At 67.9% G+C, this 17862-nt stretch overlaps 2 protein-coding genes across 2 annotated transcripts; one reads left to right on the forward strand and one right to left on the reverse strand.

Annotated features, from left to right (window-relative positions):
* Positions 1–1357: 1357 nt before the first annotated feature.
* On the reverse strand, positions 1358–4666 carry LOC119240231 (zymogen granule protein 16 homolog B-like). The gene is made up of 4 exons (XM_037504598.1): positions 4423–4666; positions 2791–2864; positions 2555–2660; positions 1358–1860 (listed from the first exon to the last, which is right to left on the reverse strand). The coding sequence occupies exons 2-4, from the start codon at positions 2840–2842 to the stop codon at positions 1503–1505; spliced, it is 516 nt and encodes a 171-aa protein (XP_037360495.1). The 5' UTR covers positions 2843–2864; positions 4423–4666; the 3' UTR covers positions 1358–1502.
* Positions 4667–6763: 2097 nt separating this feature from the next.
* Positions 6764–10467, forward strand: LOC119242378 (testisin-like). Its single transcript, XM_037508098.2, has 7 exons — positions 6764–6812; positions 6903–6932; positions 7024–7050; positions 7255–7420; positions 7981–8264; positions 9781–9935; positions 10127–10467. Exons 1-7 carry the CDS (start codon positions 6764–6766, stop codon positions 10403–10405), a joined length of 990 nt encoding a protein of 329 aa, XP_037363995.2. The 3' UTR covers positions 10406–10467.
* Positions 10468–17862: the final 7395 nt, after the last annotated feature.

A 17862-nucleotide genomic window follows, 5' to 3' on the forward strand; every position in this document is an offset into this window, starting at 1 on the left:
CGTTTGCCGCTTACGAGTCAGTCGGCTGGTTACCCGGCCAGGCGACCCGTGAGCTAGTGAGCCGCGAGTCAGTCAGCCCACCCGCGCCTCAGGGCACCCCCAAGCCCGGCCGGCCCCGGGACACGTGTCCTAGTGTAGACGGGGCCTCTGGCAGGTGGAGAGTGTCTCCTCCGGCCTGTGCTGGCGCCCTGGGGCACTTCGGGTCGGGAGTTAACGAGCTCCTGCCCAGGGAAATAGTTGGTTGGCAGTGCGCACCAGCACCCCTGAGCCTCGGGGCCGTCCCGCCCTCCCGGGGCCCAGCGTGCCCGCCCCTGCCCCAGGAGGCCTCCCGCCACCCCTGCCCCACTCCGGGCCCCCTGCTGGCTGGAGGCTAGTGCTGGGGGTCGCACTCACCCAAGGAGAGGGGTTCCGGGGAGAAGGCTGGAAATGCAGGCACCGGTGTCCCTCCAGCTGAGCTCAGGGTCCCGGTTCTGAGACCCGGGCCCGATCTGAGCGAAACAAGGGTGGAGGGACGCCCACTGGGAGACCGTGGCCCGTCCCGCTGAGGCTGTCATCCTGACCCGGGTGCACCCCCGCGGCCGGGTCGGGGCTGGGGCGGCGGGTGGCTTCACGGCCCAAGAGGTCAGCTGGGTGGTGCGTGTGGGCACAGCGGTGCCCGGGCCTCTCCCGGGCCCTCGGCCCAAGTGGGAGCTGCCCCCGGGCCTCTGGACGCAGATCTGGGCGAGCAGCCCCCCGGGGCCAGGCCAGGCACGGGGACCGAGGAATGAGCATGCTTGGGGTCCCCACCGGCCTCCCGCTGCTGCTGTATCTAGTGACCCCGCTGGAGGCGCTCTCTGTGGCCGCGGACACGTTCACGCTGGGGCTGCCCCCCATCTCCACCTGCTCACTTTCACCCACCGTTCAGCTGCGCCCCATGGGGCTTCCCTGAAACACACCCCACAACCCTCTCGTCAGGGCCAACCCCACTCAGCACCCAAAGTGTCCCCTTGAGGGCAGATGCCTGACGCCTGCCCCATGTCGGCCCCATTGGTGCCCTGGCTGAGCCTGGCTCTGCTTCCCGTGGCCAGGAGCCAGCAAGTGGGAGCCTCGCGAGTGTGCCCCGGGGAGTGGACGAGGGAAGAAGGACCGGGTCCCCGAGGCCCTGACGCCCTGAGAGCCTGGACACGCGCCTGCCCAGGTGGGGCCAGTGGACACTGGGGTGGGCCCGGGGCCTCCTTTGTTCCCGTGTCCTCGCTGAGGGTCGGTCCCAGGTGTGCATGGCCGATGCGGGACGGCCCTGGCACCCTCTCCTGCCTCGTCCTGTGGCTGGTTTCGGGGCTGCCCCCCTCCAGGGTTGCGCAGCCCACGATGGCCCCAGACCCAAGGACCAGCCTGGACACGCGGTTTGTGCTTTCATTTATTGGAGGGCTCTGGCTCGGGTGGGCACTCAGATCCCCAGGGCCACACCCATCACCAGACAGGCTGCGGCAGGTGCTTGACTCCATGCCTGGGAGCCGGGGGCACTAATGTGTTGTTGTCTTTACATTCAGTGTCGTGGGAGAGCTCGGGGTGGTCGGCTCCACCAGGGGGTAGTCCCACTTGAAGCCCATGCCCGTGAGGCCCAGGAGGCTGTACTGCCCAAAGATGCCGGTCAGCACCTTCCCGGGCTCGGCGGGGTTGGCGGCGAAGGTGCGGCCGTCCTCCTGCCCAAAGGAGACCCAGCGCCCGAAGTTGGTGTAGAAGACCAGGTAGCGGAAGAAGCTCTTGCTGGCGCCGTACACGGAGGTGACGTGCTCGCCCGGCCACAGAATGAACTCCTGGTTGATGACGTCCTTCTTGCCGCACATCTCGCTCCAGACGGAGCCTTGTCTCAGGGAGACCCTAGGGAGGGGAGCCGTGGGGGGACGTCCTGGGTGACCCCTGCCTGGTTGTCGCCCTCCCCCTCCAGGCACGCAGGGCAGCGGCCCATGCGCCGAGGGAGCCCGGGCCGCCCTGGGTGCTGAGATGGGAATGTTGCTCTGCCCGCAGGGACTCTGGGGTGTGGGCCTCTTCCCCAGCTTCTCTGGGCCTCGGTTTCCCTCTCTGTAATGGGGGGTGACCGTTGGGAACCAGCATGGAGCCCGCCCCTCAGCCCTTGTCAAGGCCCAGGGTGGGGAGCTGCCCTGGGGCCCGGGTCGCAGGCCTGAGCACAGGTGACCCCACGCTCACCTGGGCCCACTGGCTCCGCGGCCAGGGCTTCCGGGGCCTCCCCCACCTCGGTGCTGCCCCAGCCCCCCCACCCTCGCTGTGCCCTTGGGGCGCTGGCTGCTTGGCCCCATTCCCTCTCCCAGGTGCCGGGGACCCCAAAAGCACTGAGCACAATGCTGACCACAGCCCAGCTGTCTGCCTCTACTTTCGTCCCGCCTCTGTGGCCTGGGCCCACGCCACCCTCCCCCTGGTCCCGCGGCCGCGCTGGGGCTGGGCAGCGGCGAGTGGGGCTGGGCGGTGGCGAGTGGGGCTGGGCTTGTGGGAGAGGCAAGGGGATCACCCCTGCCCCGCGTGGGAGCAGCCCCAGAAGCCCCGGCGCCCTACGCACCCTTTAATGAGGCCGGCCAAGCCCATGGACACCCGGATGCCGGTGATATCGCTGTCGCTGCTCTGGGGCACCGAGCAGTAGGTGCCGCGCGCAGCCCCGTACATCTCTGGATGTGAAGATGGAGACAGGGGAACCCGGTGACGCGGGTCCTCAGATGGGGCCGTCCTGACCCCGAGGCCTCTGGGGTGGGGCCCACGCCCGGGTCTCAGGATTGGGGGTGGCCCAGCCCGACTCACGGTCAGCCCAGCAGGCGCCGCTCCACAGCAGGAGGCTCAGCCACAGCAGCATGGTGTCGCAGGCCCGGCAGCCCCTGGGGAGAGAGGGAGCTCGCAGGCGCCCAGCCAGGCCCCCCGCCGCCCCGCTCGAGCCCTACCTGGAAGCGGTCTGGTCGGCAGCCCTGCCCGAGTCCTGGGCGCTGCTCCCCGGAGCCCTTTATACCCTCCCGGGCCCTGTGGGCCCCCGGCCAGAAGGAAGAGCTGGGGTGGGGGCTGTCGCTGGGGGGGCTCCCCAGAGCATCCTGGGGCGGCTCCGGACGTGCCGTGTTTGCTGTTCTGGCCCCGCGGCCTACACAAACAGCCCGGAACAGTGACAGGCGCCCGCTGTCCCCTCCGGGTGTCTCAGCGCCTGGACTAACTCGGCTCAGAGGTGGGGGAGGGTCGTCCAGCTTGGCCCGGACCCCAGGGCAGGAGCAGGGCCCACGTCCGCAGGCGCCCCTGGGCCGGATCCTGCCGGCCGCAGCCCGGTGCCCAGCTGCCGCGTGGCCTCGGCGGGCCGGGGTCCGGCCAGGGTGCCAGGTACCCAGGTGCTGCCTCAGGCCTGTCCATGCCCTGCGACATGTGGCTAGGGGGGCCTGGTGGCTGCACCCCTGACCTGCCCAGCGCAGGACCCGGGATCGCACTTTACATTTTTAAGTGGCTGGAAACGATTCCAAAGGCAAATGCTGTTTGGTGACACATGCAAAGTCGTTCCGTGAGATTCGGGGCCATGCCCACGAGTGTGGCACCTCAGGCAGCCTCGCCCACCCTCGGGCCTCCGCGGCGAGGCCGGGCCAGGCTGTCCTGCAGAGGTGGCGTTCGCGGCCCCTCACCCGCAGCCACGGATTCCCTCCCGGCCACGGTGCTGCCCCGCCCGGGTGCTGGCGGCCGCGGGGCTCAGGGGGGACTGGGGGCTCCATTTAACACTCAGCCTTTACTGGGGAGCAGAACAGAGAGAGAGGAGTATGTCCGGAGCCGTCCCTTTCTCCGGCCTGCACTGGTCTCCCTGGACCAGCTCCTGAGGGCTCAGGCCCCACTGACTCACGTAGGAAGGTGAGGGCCCCCACCTGCCCCCCAAAGCTCCTCATCCTTCCCAGCGACCTTCAGGTCTGTGAATGCAGCGAGCGGCAGGGAGGCAGCGGCCCGCAGCCCATAGACAGGCAGCAGGGCCCGCCCTAGGCCGGGAAGCCCCTGAGACGGGGGCGGAACAGGCCAGATCTTGGCAAAGCGGCACCCGGGGAGGGACAAAGGGTCTGTGTTCCCATCCCAGCTTTTTTGAGCACTTTTTGGGGTCGATGCCAATTCAGCACCTTCTCTCCACCTCCAGGCTGGCAGGGTTGGGAGCCCGAGGGAGGCCCACCTGGTCACGGACTCCAGGAAGCGCCTTCTAGGCGGGGAGTGGGGGACGTGGGCTGAACTGGGGGGTGCGGGGCTCACACAGGCTCAGCAGGCGCGGGGTTCAGAGGAGCCTCAGCCTGGCAGTCGCCAGCTGCCCTGCACCCCCACCCACGGAGCTTGCACCCCCCCCACAGGCACACTGGTTCCGCCCTAGCTGCCAGGGAGACTCAACAGGCCCTTTGTCCCTGGGGATCAGGAGCCCCTCGCGGGGATTACCGGGCATAACTTGACAGGCCATAATCCCTCCGGCCCGCCCCGCGCTCAGCTGCCAGGCGCCGGAACAAAGGGGCTCTCTCCCCGCAGAGGCGGTCCTGGCGGGCGCTGCCGCCGCGCTGGGTCAGGTCCGGGCTGGCACGCGGGTCCCGCCCTCTGGCTGTGGGGTCGGAGGGAGCAGCCCACGCACAGCACAGGGGTCTCCGTCTGTCACTCGGGGCGGCGCGCGCTGCTGGCCCGGGCTGGAGCTGGGTGCCGGCTGGCGAGTGGGCTGGCAGGGCCGGCAGGGCCAGGACTCGGAGGGGCGCGGCAGGGGCGGGGCCTGCTGTCGCTGACCGAGTGTCCTCCTGGGCAGGCCCCGCCCCGGGCCCGCGGAGCCGGCCCTGACCCGCCGAGAGCAAGGGCCGCGGCTCGAGGGGCCCCCATGGCCTCACCCACCCCGCTCCGGGCCGCCCGGGTGCCCCCCGCGACAACCTCCGGTGGAACGTGAAGGGCGCCCGGGGCTGGCCTTCTCCCCGCCCCGACGGAGCTGCCAACTCCCGGCCCGTGCGGTCTCCTCTGCGCCCCTGCCGCCCCCACCCCGGCTCATGGGCCCTGTGGGGGGTGCGTCCTCCAGCTTCTCCCCACCTCTCCCTCGGACCCGTGGCTGCCCGACCACCGGGGTCCCATCAGCCCCAGGGCCGTCCCATCCCCTGGGGGACACTTCTGCAGTGGGACAGGCCTGGGTGTGGGAGCGGGTGGCCGCAGGGTCCAGCCTCATACCCTGCGGAACAACAGCCTCTGCGAGCTTGGCCACCGCAGGTGCTGGGCCACCCAGGAGGGCACGGCCGCGCGGCGGCTCTGGCATGGCTGCGGGAGGCCTGTGGAGGGTGCAGTGACCGGCGGAGGGCGAGCGGGCCCTGTGGGGGGACGGGCCTCCGCTGAGGGCTGGGGAGAGGGCGGTCAGCCAGGAAGGAGGCGCCTGCTGGGAAGAGGGGAGGGCATCTGACCTGGGGGTCAGAAGTGGCCAGTGTGGGGGTGACCAGAGATGTGAGGCGACCCGGGGGCATTCAAGAGAGGCCCACACTGGGCCCCAAAGAGGTCTGGGCATGGGGTTCCTGGCACCATTGGGCAGAGGGGTGGCTGGCAACCCCTCTGGCTACAGAGTCCCCAGACAAAGGGGGAGCAGAGCTGTACAGAGGGGCTGCTCAGAGGGGAGGGGCAGCCTGGGGTCAGTGCTTGCTGCCCCCCCTGCTGGGGTGCAGAACCCTCAGCCTCCTCCTGGGCTCACAGGAGAACAGGGGGTGGGGAGAGGCTTCAGGCGGCTGCCTTCTCCCAGAGCCCAGGCTGGGGGCACCGGGGAGGGGGGGAGATGGATCGGGACACCCCAGCCCCTAGCCCTGGGCTCCTGTGAGCCCAGGTATGCTTGAGCAGCTGGGGGCGCCCAGCCAGGCTGCTGCCCAGCCAAGAGTGGGAGTGCGGGCTCACCATGACAGTCCCTTGGAGGCCCCCCAGATCCCCACCGAATGCTCTCTCCCCCCATCTCCGGAACACCCCAGACCAGGACACCAAATACGAGGGGAAATCTGGGGCCCCAACCAGGAGTCCACCCCCTGGGCCAGCTCTGTGTGGCCTGGAGAGCCCTGAACGATGCCCGAGGGGCAGCGAGCACCCCACCAGCTCTGGGGACCTGCAGAGACGGCTCGTCAGGCGCCCTTCCAACAGTTGCTGCGCTGGCTCCCCGCGGAGGACCCCAGAAGTTCGTCCTGGGGCCACTCACTCCAACTCAGCCATGTCCCTGGCAGCGCGCCGGACACTCAGGGGCACCATGCGGGCCCGGCCTCCCAGAACCGCCTTCCCGACAGTCACCAGCCACAGGACAGCGGGTGGACGGCCGGGGCGCCCGCCGCCAGGACCCTGAGTAACGTGGAAGGCAGTTTCCACGGTCAGGATTGAACCCGGGCGCCGACGGGGCGGCTGGGGCGCCTGGGGCTGGAGGGGACGGGCGGGCAGCAGGCCCGGCCCTGGCGCGGGCCCAGACGGGACCAGGCAGCGCTGAGCTGGGCGCCCCTCCCGGCTCAGCCCGGCAGTGCGCGGCCCCGCGGCCCCTCGAGGACGGGCCTGTCCCGCCGGTGCCGGCCGCGCCGTCCCGGGCCCTTCCCGGCGGCAGGCGCGGGCGGCCGAGGCGCGCGGGGTCGGCCGGGAGCCGGGGCTGCGGGCCGGGGAGAGGCCCGGGAGGTCCTCGAGGCTGGGCTGGGGGCCCGAGCCCTGACCCCGCGGGCCGCGCCCCAGGGCCCCTCCCCGCAGGGGGCGCCGCGCGGCCGGGAGGCGCGGCCCCAGGGGGCGCCGGGGCGCAGAGGCGGCCATGGGCGCGCGCGTGGCGCTGGCGTGGCTGCTGCTGGCGCGGCTGTGGGGTGAGCGGGGCGGGGCGGGGCGGGGCGCGGGGCGGGCGGGCGGGAGGCGGGCGCTGACCGGGCCGCCCCGTCCCTCCCGCCCGCCCGCAGCGCTGCAGGACAAGGACATCCTGTTCGCAGGTAGGCGCCGCCCGCGGGCCCGGGCTCGGTCCGGTCTCGGTCCGGTCTCGGTCCGGGCGCGGCGCCGCCTCACGTCTCGCTCTCCCGCCAGGTCACGCGAACTCCTCGCTGCTCTCATGTAACGGCCGGGCCGGGCGGGCGGGCCCTGCGCCCCGGGGGGCGGGGAGGGGCCCCGGGCGGGGGGGGGGGGGGGGGGGGGCGGGGGGCCGGGCGCGGGGGGGGGGGCCCGGGCGCGGGGGGGGGCCCTGGGCGTGACCCCGCGCGTTCCCGGGCGCCCCGGGCGGGCCTCGGGGGCCGCGGCCGCAGGTGTCCTGTCCCCCAGGGCCCTGCGGCCAGCGCGCGCTCCCCACGCGCATCGTGGGCGGCCAGGCGGCGGAGCAGGGGCGCTGGCCGTGGCAGGGCAGCCTGCGGCTGTGGGGCTCGCACTTCTGCGGCGCCAGCCTGCTCAGCCACCGCTGGGCGCTGACCGCCGCGCACTGCTTCGACCAGTGAGTGTCCGGCGCCCCCCGCGCACGCGCCCGCGGGGACCGTTGGCCCCGGGCGCCCCGGGGAGGCCCGCTGAGCGCCTTCCAGAATATTCCCCCAACACCCCAGGCACGTTTGCACATGGGCTGGTTTCCTGCCCTGTCCCCTCCCCAGCAGGGAGCTCCAGCCCTCACCTCCCTCCTCCCGCCCCAGCGCAGCGTCCGTCCGGTGCAGGCAGCAGCAGGGGTGCCAGGTGCTGGCCCCGGCGGGGTTCCTGCCCCCAGGGAGCTGTGGGACCCCCCCCTGCTTTGGGGCCGGGCCTGGGTGGTTCTTTGCGGGCAGCTGGGAGCTGCCAGGCTGGCCGAGTGGCCACGGAGGGTCCCCGGGCCGGGCAGCCACCTTTGCCACCCAGGCCCCTGCGCCGGGGACGCAGTCTCGGCCTCTGGGCTCTCATGGTTTCTTCGGGGACTTGGGGGCCCCTAAGAAAGGCTCCAAGGGTGTCAGGGACCCTGATGGCACCCCGCAGGCCCACCCCAGGAGGGCGTGTGCCGGGCGGCCACCCAGACAGCTCTCCCCCGACCAGGAACAATGACCCCTTTGCATGGACGGTCCAGTTTGGGGAGCTGTCTGCCTTCCCGTCCATCTGGAACCTGCAGGCCTTCTATAACCGGTACCAGGTGCAGGACATCATTCTGAGCCCCCTGTACCTGGGGTCCGAGCCCTACGACATCGCCCTGCTGAAGCTGTCCTCCCCCGTCACCTACGACAAGTTCATCCAGCCCATCTGCGTCCTGGCCTCCTCCTCTGAGTTCCAGAACCGCAACGACTGCTGGGTGACCGGCTGGGGGGACGTCGCGGAGAATGAGAGTGAGGCTGGGCACAGGCGGGGGGAGAGGGGCCCCGCCAGGCCCTGTGCCTCCACCCGGCCCCCGCCTCCGCCCCCTGGTCTGTCTGTCGAGCTGGGCCCTCCTTCCGGGGCTCGGCCTTCTCTCGGCGGCCGCTCCCACACCACGCGCCCACGCAGCAGGCCTCCCTCCCGAGCCAGGCCTTCCAGACCCAGCGGGCGGCCTTACTCTCTAGCATGCCCGGGCCGGGGGAGAGGGGCCCGAAAGCTCCCCTGGCGGGAGCTCCCCCCAACCCCAAACGCGGCCCCGGGCTCCTCCAGACCACAGCACCTGCCCCTCTTACCTGCCCTCCTGGAGACTGAACCCCTTTCCCTGTCTTTGAGATGCATCTCCAGAGTCCTGGTGCCCCACGAGCCACCTGCACGTCCACCCAGACACCCCGGGCCAGCGCCCCGGGAGGCCCTGCCGGCCCCGGCCCGCCCCTCCTGTAACCACAGCGGCCGCAGCAGGAAGGGCTGTGTGCGCCCCTTCCTGGACCCCGGCCTCGGGGGGCCGGCGCGGTCTCTGTGCCTCTGCTCGTCCCTCTGGTGAGGCAGGGGCAGGGTAGTCCCTGCTTTACAGGGAGCCGAGGCAGGTGTGGAAATTGCCAAGGTCCCGGGGAGCGAAGGCAGAGCCTGAGTCCCACAGGGAGTGTGGCCCCAAGGTCCCCCTCTCAGTGGGCCAGTCTCAGCCTCGATCTGCCTCTCCCTGAAACTGGGGTCCTTGCTCTTCTCAAATGCCCCCCCATCCCCGGCTGGCGTCTGGCCGGCGCCCACTACTGTCACGGGCCTCAGTGTCTCCTGCGGCCCCCGGCCTGGTGTCCACCTCAGCTCTGCAGGACACGTCATCCACTGGGGCCTCAGTTCCCCCACCTGTCAAAGGGGCTGACCGTTGTCCCCACCACAGGGCTGGGCCGAGCCCTCTAGGCCTGCCCGCCCCGAGGCTCGGCAGTCTGCACGGCCCTCTCACCTCGTCTTTCCGTCTGTTGTTGCTGCCTCTGCAGGATATGAGGGGCCCAGACGTAGGAACTGGACAGGCCCGGGCCCCCTTGGGCTCGGCACCTCCCTGCTGCCTGGGTGGGGGGCAGTCAGGCCCCAGCTCTCTCCTTGCCTGAAAGCGGGTCCTGCCCAGCTCCTCCTTGGTGCTGAAGCAGCCCAAGTGCTCCCCACGCAGGTCCTGGGGTGCCCAGAGCTTCCAGGAGTGTCCCCCTGCCTGGACGGCCAGCGGTCCAGCCGACGGAGATGTGGCCACGGGGCGTGGTCATCAGGAACCAGCTCAGCGGCCCGCCACGTGGGACAGGAAACCGGGGGTCCAGGAGGGGCTGGGACACCCTGGCCTCCCGGGATCTGGCTGCTCACCCATAAGGGCAGTGCCAGGCTAGACCAGTGGCTCTCCGGGGGCGAGGCCCAGGGACCGGGGGTGCCCCGGCCGCCCTCCAGCCTCAGCCAACGAACTGACGGGGGAGACAGGCTAAGTGACGCTCTTCCTCTGCCCCCCAGTGCTGCCAGCGCCCTACAAGCTGCAGGAGGTGCAGGTGGGCATCATCAACACCTCCATGTGCAACCACCTGTACTCCCAGCCCTCCTTCCGCACGGACATCTGGGGGGACATGGTGTGCGCCGGCTACCCCCAAGGTGGCAAGGACTCCTGCTTCGTGAGTGCCCCTTCCCTCCCCAGCTCAGGCCCAGCAGCCCCCTCCTGGGCTGAGGGCAGGCGCCCCTCGGCCCCGGGAGCAGGGGCTGCTGTGTAGCGGCAGAAGCTGAGCTTGGTTCCCGGGGAGGGGGTGACTGCACCCCGCTGTGCAGCCCTCCGCCCTCCCACCCACTAACCCACACTGCTCCCCAGGGCGACTCTGGCGGACCCTTGACCTGCAAAAAGGACGGGCTGTGGGTTCAGGTTGGGGTCGTGAGCTGGGGCACGGGCTGCGGCCGACCCAACCGGCCCGGCGTCTACACCAACGTCAGCAAGCACTTCAACTGGATCCGCAAGCTGGTGGCCCGCAGCGGGGCACTCCGGCCAGGCCCCTGCCCGCCGCCGCCGCCGCTGCTGCTGCTGCTGCTGCTGCTCCCCCTACTCCGCGCCCCCCACCTCCTGCACCCCACCCCAACGCGGTGGGACCCCTGACCGAGCCCTTCACTTTGGCAGCCGCCCCGTCCTGCCCTGTCTGTAATAAATATGTCTGCACCTTGGAGTCGAGGCCTTCCAGAGCCTTCTGTGCCCGGGGGGCTCCTGGACGCCCCCTCACGCTCGCCCCACCCCGTGCACCCCAAGACCCACCCCGGGACCCTCAGTCTTATGTCCCAGCTGCGCCGCACAGGTGCAGAAGCCCCCACCCCCACCCCACGTCCTGCAGGAGCGGGGTCTGGCTGAGGGGTGGGGTCAAGCATGTCTGCCTGGCGGGGACGGGCCAGCGGCCTGTTTGGGCCCCAGCTGCTCGAGGACACCAAGTCTTCTCCTCGGAACGCCTTTCCTGGGGCGAGTGCGAGCCCGCCTTCAGCACGACCTGCGGCCTGGCCCCCGCGGGACCCTGCTCCCTGCCCTCCCGGAGCTGCTCTCCCTGCAGACCTGGCGCTTCAGACCTGCCCGAGGGCGCAGGGGGTCCTTGACCAGACATACCTGAGCAGCGGCTGCCCTGCCCCCGGGCCTGTGCAGATGGAGCCTCCCCGGGAGGGGTCACGGGTGCGCGGGGACGCCCCTCTCCCCCCACGCCGAGAGGAGGGTTGTGTGGCACCATTAGCCTCCTGCTGGAAGGGGCTGGGCTGCAGGACTGAAGCTTCTCGACTTTCCCCAGGCGCCCCCTCTGCGGGCAGCAGCCAGCGGGGGACCCAGAGTGGGGCAGGGGTGGCGGAAGGCCTCCTGGGGCTGGGGCTGGCGCTGGGCCTCGGGAGGGCGGGAGCGGCCCCAGGGCTCCAACTAGTTGGCTGAGCAGGAGCTCGTTAACTCCCGACTACCCACGAGAATCTACCGGGTGACCCGAAGTGCCCCAGGGCGCGAGCACAGGCCCGAGGAGACACTCTCCACCCGCCAGAGGCCCGTCTGCGCTGGGACACGTGTCCAGGCCGGCTGGGCTTGGGGGTGCCCTGAGGCGCGGGTGGGCTGACTGACTCGCGGCTCACTAGCTCACGGGTCGCCTGGCCGGGTAACCAGCCGACTACGCGTAAGCGGCAAACGAACCAGCTGCTAACGAGTGACCAGCCCGTCACCAGCGGCTGTGAGCGTGAGGGCCAGGCCGTCTCTGGAAGCCAGGAGGGGTTTCTCCCCAGCGTCCCTTGTTCTCCTGGACCTTAGAGATGCCCCTGGCCGGGAAGGGCCGTGGACGGCTGGGTGGGTGGTGGGTGGCTGGGGGATGGGTGGAGGGTGGGGGGTACATGGGTGGGGGGGCAGCAAGGGCACAGGCGCTCACCGCCGGCCTGGGGTGGGCCTGGCGCGGGGGTTCCCGGCGTGAGCATCTCCGCGCCAGCACCGGGTGTGAGGTGCTCATCTCCCACTTCACAAATGAGGAACCCAGACGGAGAGCTGGACCCCCCAGCTGTGGGCTTGAACCCCTAGTCCCGTCCTCCCTCCACCCCTGCTCAGGAGCGGCCTGCAGCGCTCCCTGGGGGCAGGACCCGTCCCTGCGCCCCTGCTGGGGCGGGGGCGTGTCCCTGCTCGCCCAGCAGGGGGTGTCCTGCAGCCGTGGCCTCCTCGTGGTGGCCCACGGCGAGCTCAGAGACGGGGAGACAGACGGGCCTGCCGGCGGGGAGGGGAGCCGGCCCAGCCCTGCTCCCCGCCTCAGCCTGGCTGGACCAGCGGCGGCTGCGGGGGCGGGATCCCAGCCCGGGGCTGGCGGCCGAGATCGCCCCGAGCTCCCTCTCTCCGCGGCCAGCTGGCGGCCAGCCCTCCCCGGTGCCCGGGCAGCGAGAGGGCGCTGCGGGGGCCAGGAACGAGGAAGCCCACACAGAAAAGGACAAGACGGCCGACACCAGGACCCTGATACCATCAAACCCACACTGAAGGCATAACCAGGAGAAAACAGCTCGGGCCACGAAAAACAGCTTTGTTGCCTAAACCTGTCCCCCCAGCCTGGTTTTCCTGCCTGACCTCTCCTCACCCTATGAAAGGGACATCTCGGGCCTCCCCGGGGCGCAGCGGTTGAGCGCTGGGTTGCCAAGCTGCCCGCAGCCTCTGCAGTGCCGGTTCGATCCCCGGCTGCTCCCCGGCCACGGGAGGAGGGTCCCACATGGCGCGCAGACCTCTCCTGCCGCCCGCTGCTCCCCTCAGCAGTGTATTTAATCAGTCTGCCTGCTCTGCTCCCCGCTCTGGCTCTGGTGAATTCTCTCACCCTCCCGCGCTTCTGACTGTGCCCAGTGCTTGTACAAATAAATAAATAAATAAAATAAGTAAATAAATAAATAAAAATAAATCTTAAAAAAAAACTAAATAAATAAAAGGGACATCTCCCCCCACAACGGGCCCGGCTTCACGGGCCCCCACCTTGGGTCCGGGAGGTCCGCCCGGGGTGCAATAAATTTCCCCTTCCTGTGAGAAATGTCGCCTGGCTCTCCTTGTCTTCACCGGACCCTTCATCTGGTGCCTTGGCCGGGAACAGGGTTCAATCCTGCATGGGGACCCTGCCCCGTCCCGAGCCCTCCGCTCTCCCTCTCGTTCACTCTCTCTCCCCGCCTCTCCCCGTGGAACTGGCGGCCGGGAGCCCCTCTTGTTAGGGGGAGAGGATGTCCTGCGCTGATCCCACGCAGACTTTGTGGACGCCACCCCCACTCCAGGCCAAAGCCATCAGGACATTGGGAAAGACAAATCCCGTCACCCCCAAAGGGAAGGTGGCTGGGACCTGAGGGTGGAGTTGGGCAGCCAGGTTGGGTATAAAAACCAGACAGGTGGGCCTTGGGCTGGCTACTGCTCGCCTCCTGGCTTCACGGCTCCTGGCTCGCGGCCAGCTCTCAGGGCGCCATCTGGGATTCCTGATCGGCGGATCGGGTAGGACGCATTTAAAACTTTGTCTCCCACTTTTCTCCCTGAGCTGTCCATTTCCTCATTTCCCTTCCCTTGTGAATAAACCTTTTATGAACCTTTCGCGTGCGCCTGCAGTGGAGCATGGATAAGTCCTTTTGAGCGCGCGGGTGAGGACCCACAGTCAGGAACCCTGTTTTGTTTCGGGGCTGCCCTATAACGCTCTGAGCTCACGAAGGCTGAACCGGTGTGCCACCCGGGCGCCCTCCCAGCAGGAGACGGGGCCTCGCTGCTAGCGGGCCCCGGGAGCAGAGCAGGGACTTGCTCTCGTCCCGCATCGGGCTGCCCTGGGAGCTCCAGGCCACGGGGCCACCTCCGCCTCAACAACTCCTCCTCCCTCGTGGAGGGCCACCCTCCTGCCCCTGGTGGCCCGCCTGCTCGTCCCGGGGCACTTCGCCAAATAATCGTGAAGAACGAAAAGACTCGGCGGCCTGTGGACCCCCAGGCTGGGCTCTTGACTCTCCCGGGTGAGTTCTTGCCTCTAGGGTCCCTCGGATCACGAAGGTCTCTGCTTTTTATTCAGCGATCGCTATCCCCTCCTGACCCGCGCTCTCCATTTGGGGCTCCCTCTGAGGTGAGGCGTCTCCTCAGGGGAACGGAGGTAAAGAGGACACGGGACGCCGCCTTCCCCTTCACTCTCCCACTCAACTTCCTGAGGATCGGGCCGGGACACTGGGACGTAGGCCTTCCCCGACCCTCCATTTGGGACCCTAAGAGGGACACTCACTATGGGATCAACACCATCCCGCATTCTGGCACACACGCCCTTGGGTGCCTCCTGAAGGCGCTTGGCCCTCGACATGTAAAGCCGGATGTGAGACCTAAGCGCCTCATTTTTTATTGCACCAGGGCCTGGCCCAAATAGGAACTGGACAGCGGCTCTAGGTGGCCGGAAATGGGCCCTTTTGACCCCCAAATTCTAACCAACTTAGACAACCTTTGCCATAGGCAGAAAAAGTGGCCCCAACTCCCTGAGGGCCAGGCCGTCTTTCTCCTGCGCTCCGGCCCTCCCCTCCCTCCTGAAAACCTGGCGCACTTCCAAAGTCTGGAGCCTCCTCTCACTCTCGCCCTCTCCGGACCCCTCTTCTGCCTTCTGATCCTCTAAATTCTCCATCTTCTCCTCCTCCAGCTCCCCAGTCCAGCCCCTCCCCGCCTTTCTTTCCACCTCCCAGCCGCCACCCCACTCCCCTCTTCCGCGCCCCCAGGGGAGTGGGTGGGACGGAAGAGCAGGCGGAGTCCGCAGGCCTCTCCCGCTGATGAAAAGCGTCTGGCTCTTTCCCTCACGACCCCAGCACCCAGACCAAAGAATGTCGTGATCTTGCCCAAGCCTGTGACCTGACGCGCCATGACTCACTTGGCGTCCTCTCCTCCACCCCGACTCTAGTAAAAGGGAACGTGTTTTTGAGTCTGCTCGAGGCCACGCAGATCAGGTCCCTGACACAACCATGCCCCCGGCCCCGAAGCAGCTCCCCGGGGAGCCTGGCTGGGAATTCCAGACTGACACTGACGCGGCTCACTGAGACCGTTTTCTTACCTGTCCCCGAGCTGGTCTCCAGGCGGCAGCGCGTGAACTATAAACTTTGATGCGCTCCGGAGCATCACCCAGTCGGCCCGGAAAACCCTCCTGCCCTCCTTAGCCGCCTGACGGGGGCGCTCCAGCGCCACACCAGGCTGGACCCTGACTCGCCTGCAGGCGCCACAGTAGCCATTTTATATCCGTCAGCCCCAGACATCGGAAAACAGCTCAGGCAGGCTGAGGACGGTGCTCACACCCCTCCCCGGGAGCTGCTGAAGACGGCCTCACGGTAGTAACAAGCGGGAGGAACGGGACAGGGCAGAGAGGGAACTCCGCAGTCGCCGGAAGGCCGAGCTTCAAGCTCGGGCCCTTGTAGCTGCCTTGAGACCGCCAGGCCCTGCTCCTCCCACGACCGCAGCGCCTGCCGCCCGACAGACGACGACCCTGGGTCCCATGGGCCCCCGCCGACCGCCGCCGGGAGCCGGCTTCAAGGGTGGCCTGGAGGGCCACTGGGCCAAACATTGCCCCAAGCCCCGCCCTCCGCCAGGCCCGTCTGGGGTCACTGGAAAAGTGACTGTCCCTGCACGCCTGGCCGTGGCGGGCCAGTCCTCCCAGCCCCCGCAACCCTGCCGCCGGCGGTCTTGGGTTTGGCGGCTGAGGACTGAAGAGGCCGGACTCGTCGACCCCGATAACCTTCGAGGAGCCCAGGGTGACGGTCAAGGTAGCAGGTGAGCCCATCTCCTTTCTGGTTGACACGGGGCCATCTTCTCTGTCCTCCCTCCTGTTCCGGGCAAGTTCATCCTTCTCAGGCCTCGGTCACGGGCGCCGGCGGCCTTCCTTCTCAGCCCAGACCGCTGGTCTGCTCTTTCCTAGTCCTGCCTTCTTGCCCCACGCCACTCCTGGGCCGCGACCTCCTGACCAAACTCGGGGCTACTCCCTCATGGTTCCAAGACCCTAGCGCTGCTCTCATCCTCCCGCTGCTCCAGACATCTCCTAACCCTCCTCAGGATTCCCCGCCGTCTCCTTCCACTGTCGCCCCCCGTGGCCTGGCCTACCTCCACCCTGGTTGGGGCCACTCACCAGCCCCTACAGAGTGGTCATGGACAGCCCAGGGCACCCAGACCAATTCTATATACAGCCTCCCGGCTCACTCGAGTCCCTTCCCAGGCCCCTTGGTTAGAAGTTGCAGGACAACCTCCTTCTGCTTTACAACCTCAGCTGCAACCTCTCAAATCGGAATGAAAGTTATTGCAAAGACAAAGACTTCTCCAAACCCCCCGATCCCACAAAAACTCAAGGCACCTGCCTTTCATCCGCTGATGATAAAGAACAACCACCGCCATAGGCCTGGGCACCCTGGGGGCCCCCCTGTGTCCTCCTCTACCGGCCTCCCAGGAATCCCACCTGAGCGAGCCCCGTCTACTTGCCCCACCTGGATCTGAGTCTCAGCTGTCCCCTGCCAGTCCTGACTCTCCAGAGCCACCGGTTCTGACGCCCCAGGTGGTAAAACGTGTGGGCTGCAAGGAGCAGCCGGAGAGGCTCTCGAGCTCCCCTTAAGAAAGACTCGGGGACCAGTGGATTAGAATCCAAGCGGGACTCTCCGAGGTGGACAGAGGTTATTCACGGACCAGCCCTCCCCCACCACGGACCTGCTCAGCTGGAAAATCCGCACGTCGTCCTACTCCAGGAAGCCCCAGGCCATGATCCATCCCAGTCCCGCAGCGAGCACGCCTGGGGTCCAGCGTCCCCTGGAAACTTCTGCGGCTTGGGAGTCTCGCACAGTGTCAGCCCAGCTGGAATTCCCCCTTTTAAAAATCCTCTCCAGACGGGGAGCCCACCCCACCTCCACCCCCGATTCAAACCCTGCAGGGTGACCTTAGCCTAATGGAAACATTAATATCGCCCAGCAGATGCAGGCTGTGGACACCGATCTCTGCCGGTTACATCCCCGGGCAGGGGACGGAAAGCCGCAGGGGCTGCCCACCTCACATCTGTGTTTCTCGTCCTTGTGCAGATGGCGGTGAATCCCTCCTGACGCCAGGGTTCTGCTAAGTCTGGTAAATGCAAGTGAGGTGAGGTATGTGTGTGTTTCAAAAAGCAATGTATTGACGATGGGTATTCCGAAGGGCCTTGGGATAACTAAAGCAGGCTGGGGAAATGGACTGGTATTAGAAGGGGAGAAAGCAAAAGAAAGTGTTGACGGTCTGAGAGAGATTTTGGTGAGAAATCGTGTGTACTCAGGTGTCTCCCCCTCCTCCAGCACGTGCATGGGCTTGCTCACCTGACCCGCGAAACCCCCTCTGACCAACTTCGTCAGCCCAAGCTGGGGCCAGCATTCCCAGACCTGGGCCAGCTCTCCCTACTGCCGCGGATCCTGCCCCTAGCAGGCCCGGCGATCATGATCATGCTTTTCTTTGTTTCTACACCCTGTTTTCTCCGCTTCATCCAGGCAAAGCTCTCTGAGATGAGCCTCAGCTCTCCCAGACCCGGGAAAGCCATTCCTGTTATTGACAGATGAGCAGCAGGGCCGTGTGGACACGCAGTGTGTATGCGCGCTGGGGCCCACTCGGGTTCGCATCACTGCGGCGCTGGTCCAGGTTCCACTCAGCCTCCAGAGCAGAGGCCCTCTGGCTCTCCCTCCTCTGTTTCTAATCCCATCTCTTCAAGCCACGTCCCGTTCTTCTGTCTGTGCCTGGCAATTCCAGATCAGCGCGGCCTCGGGCAAGGTATTACCCCTCTCAGGGCCTCTGATCCTAATCTTATTTTTTCTTTTTTTTTTTTTCTTTTTTTTTTATTTATTTATTTATACAAGCACTGGGTACAGTCAGAAGCGCGGGAGGGTGAGAGAATTCACCAGAGCCAGAGCGGGGAGCAGAGCAGGCAGAAGGACCGAAGTACACTGCTGAGGGGAGCAGCGGGCGACAGGAGAGGTCTGCGCGCCATGTGGGACCCTCCTCCGGTGGCCGGGGAGCACCCGGGGATTGAACCGGCGCCGCAGAGGCTGCGGGCAACTTCGCAACCCAGCGCTCAACTGCTGTGCCACCAGGGAGGCCCTTAT

The sequence above is a fragment of the Talpa occidentalis genome, unplaced genomic scaffold (genome assembly GCF_014898055.3).
Source record: "Talpa occidentalis isolate TD23 unplaced genomic scaffold, MPIMG_talOcc4v2.1 talOcc4.12, whole genome shotgun sequence".
NCBI lineage: Eukaryota > Metazoa > Chordata > Mammalia > Eulipotyphla > Talpidae > Talpa > Talpa occidentalis.

Excerpts from the sequence above, each read along its gene's own strand:
- LOC119240231 (XM_037504598.1), bottom strand. The coding sequence starts at position 2,842 with ATGCTGCTGTGGCTGAGCCTCCTGCTGTGGAGCGGCGCCTGCTGGGCT. Across the intron at positions 2,661-2,790 it reads CGGCGCCTGCTGGGCTGACC|AGATGTACGGGGCTGCGCGC; the intron begins GTGAGTCGGGCT and ends CTTCACATCCAG. Across the intron at positions 1,861-2,554 it reads TTGGCCGGCCTCATTAAAGG|GGTCTCCCTGAGACAAGGCT; the intron begins GTGCGTAGGGCG and ends TCCCCTCCCTAG.
- LOC119242378 (XM_037508098.2), top strand. The coding sequence starts at position 6,764 with ATGGGCGCGCGCGTGGCGCTGGCGTGGCTGCTGCTGGCGCGGCTGTGG. Across the intron at positions 6,813-6,902 it reads GCTGCTGGCGCGGCTGTGGG|CGCTGCAGGACAAGGACATC; the intron begins GTGAGCGGGGCG and ends GCCCGCCCGCAG. Across the intron at positions 8,265-9,780 it reads GGACGTCGCGGAGAATGAGA|TGCTGCCAGCGCCCTACAAG; the intron begins GTGAGGCTGGGC and ends TCTGCCCCCCAG.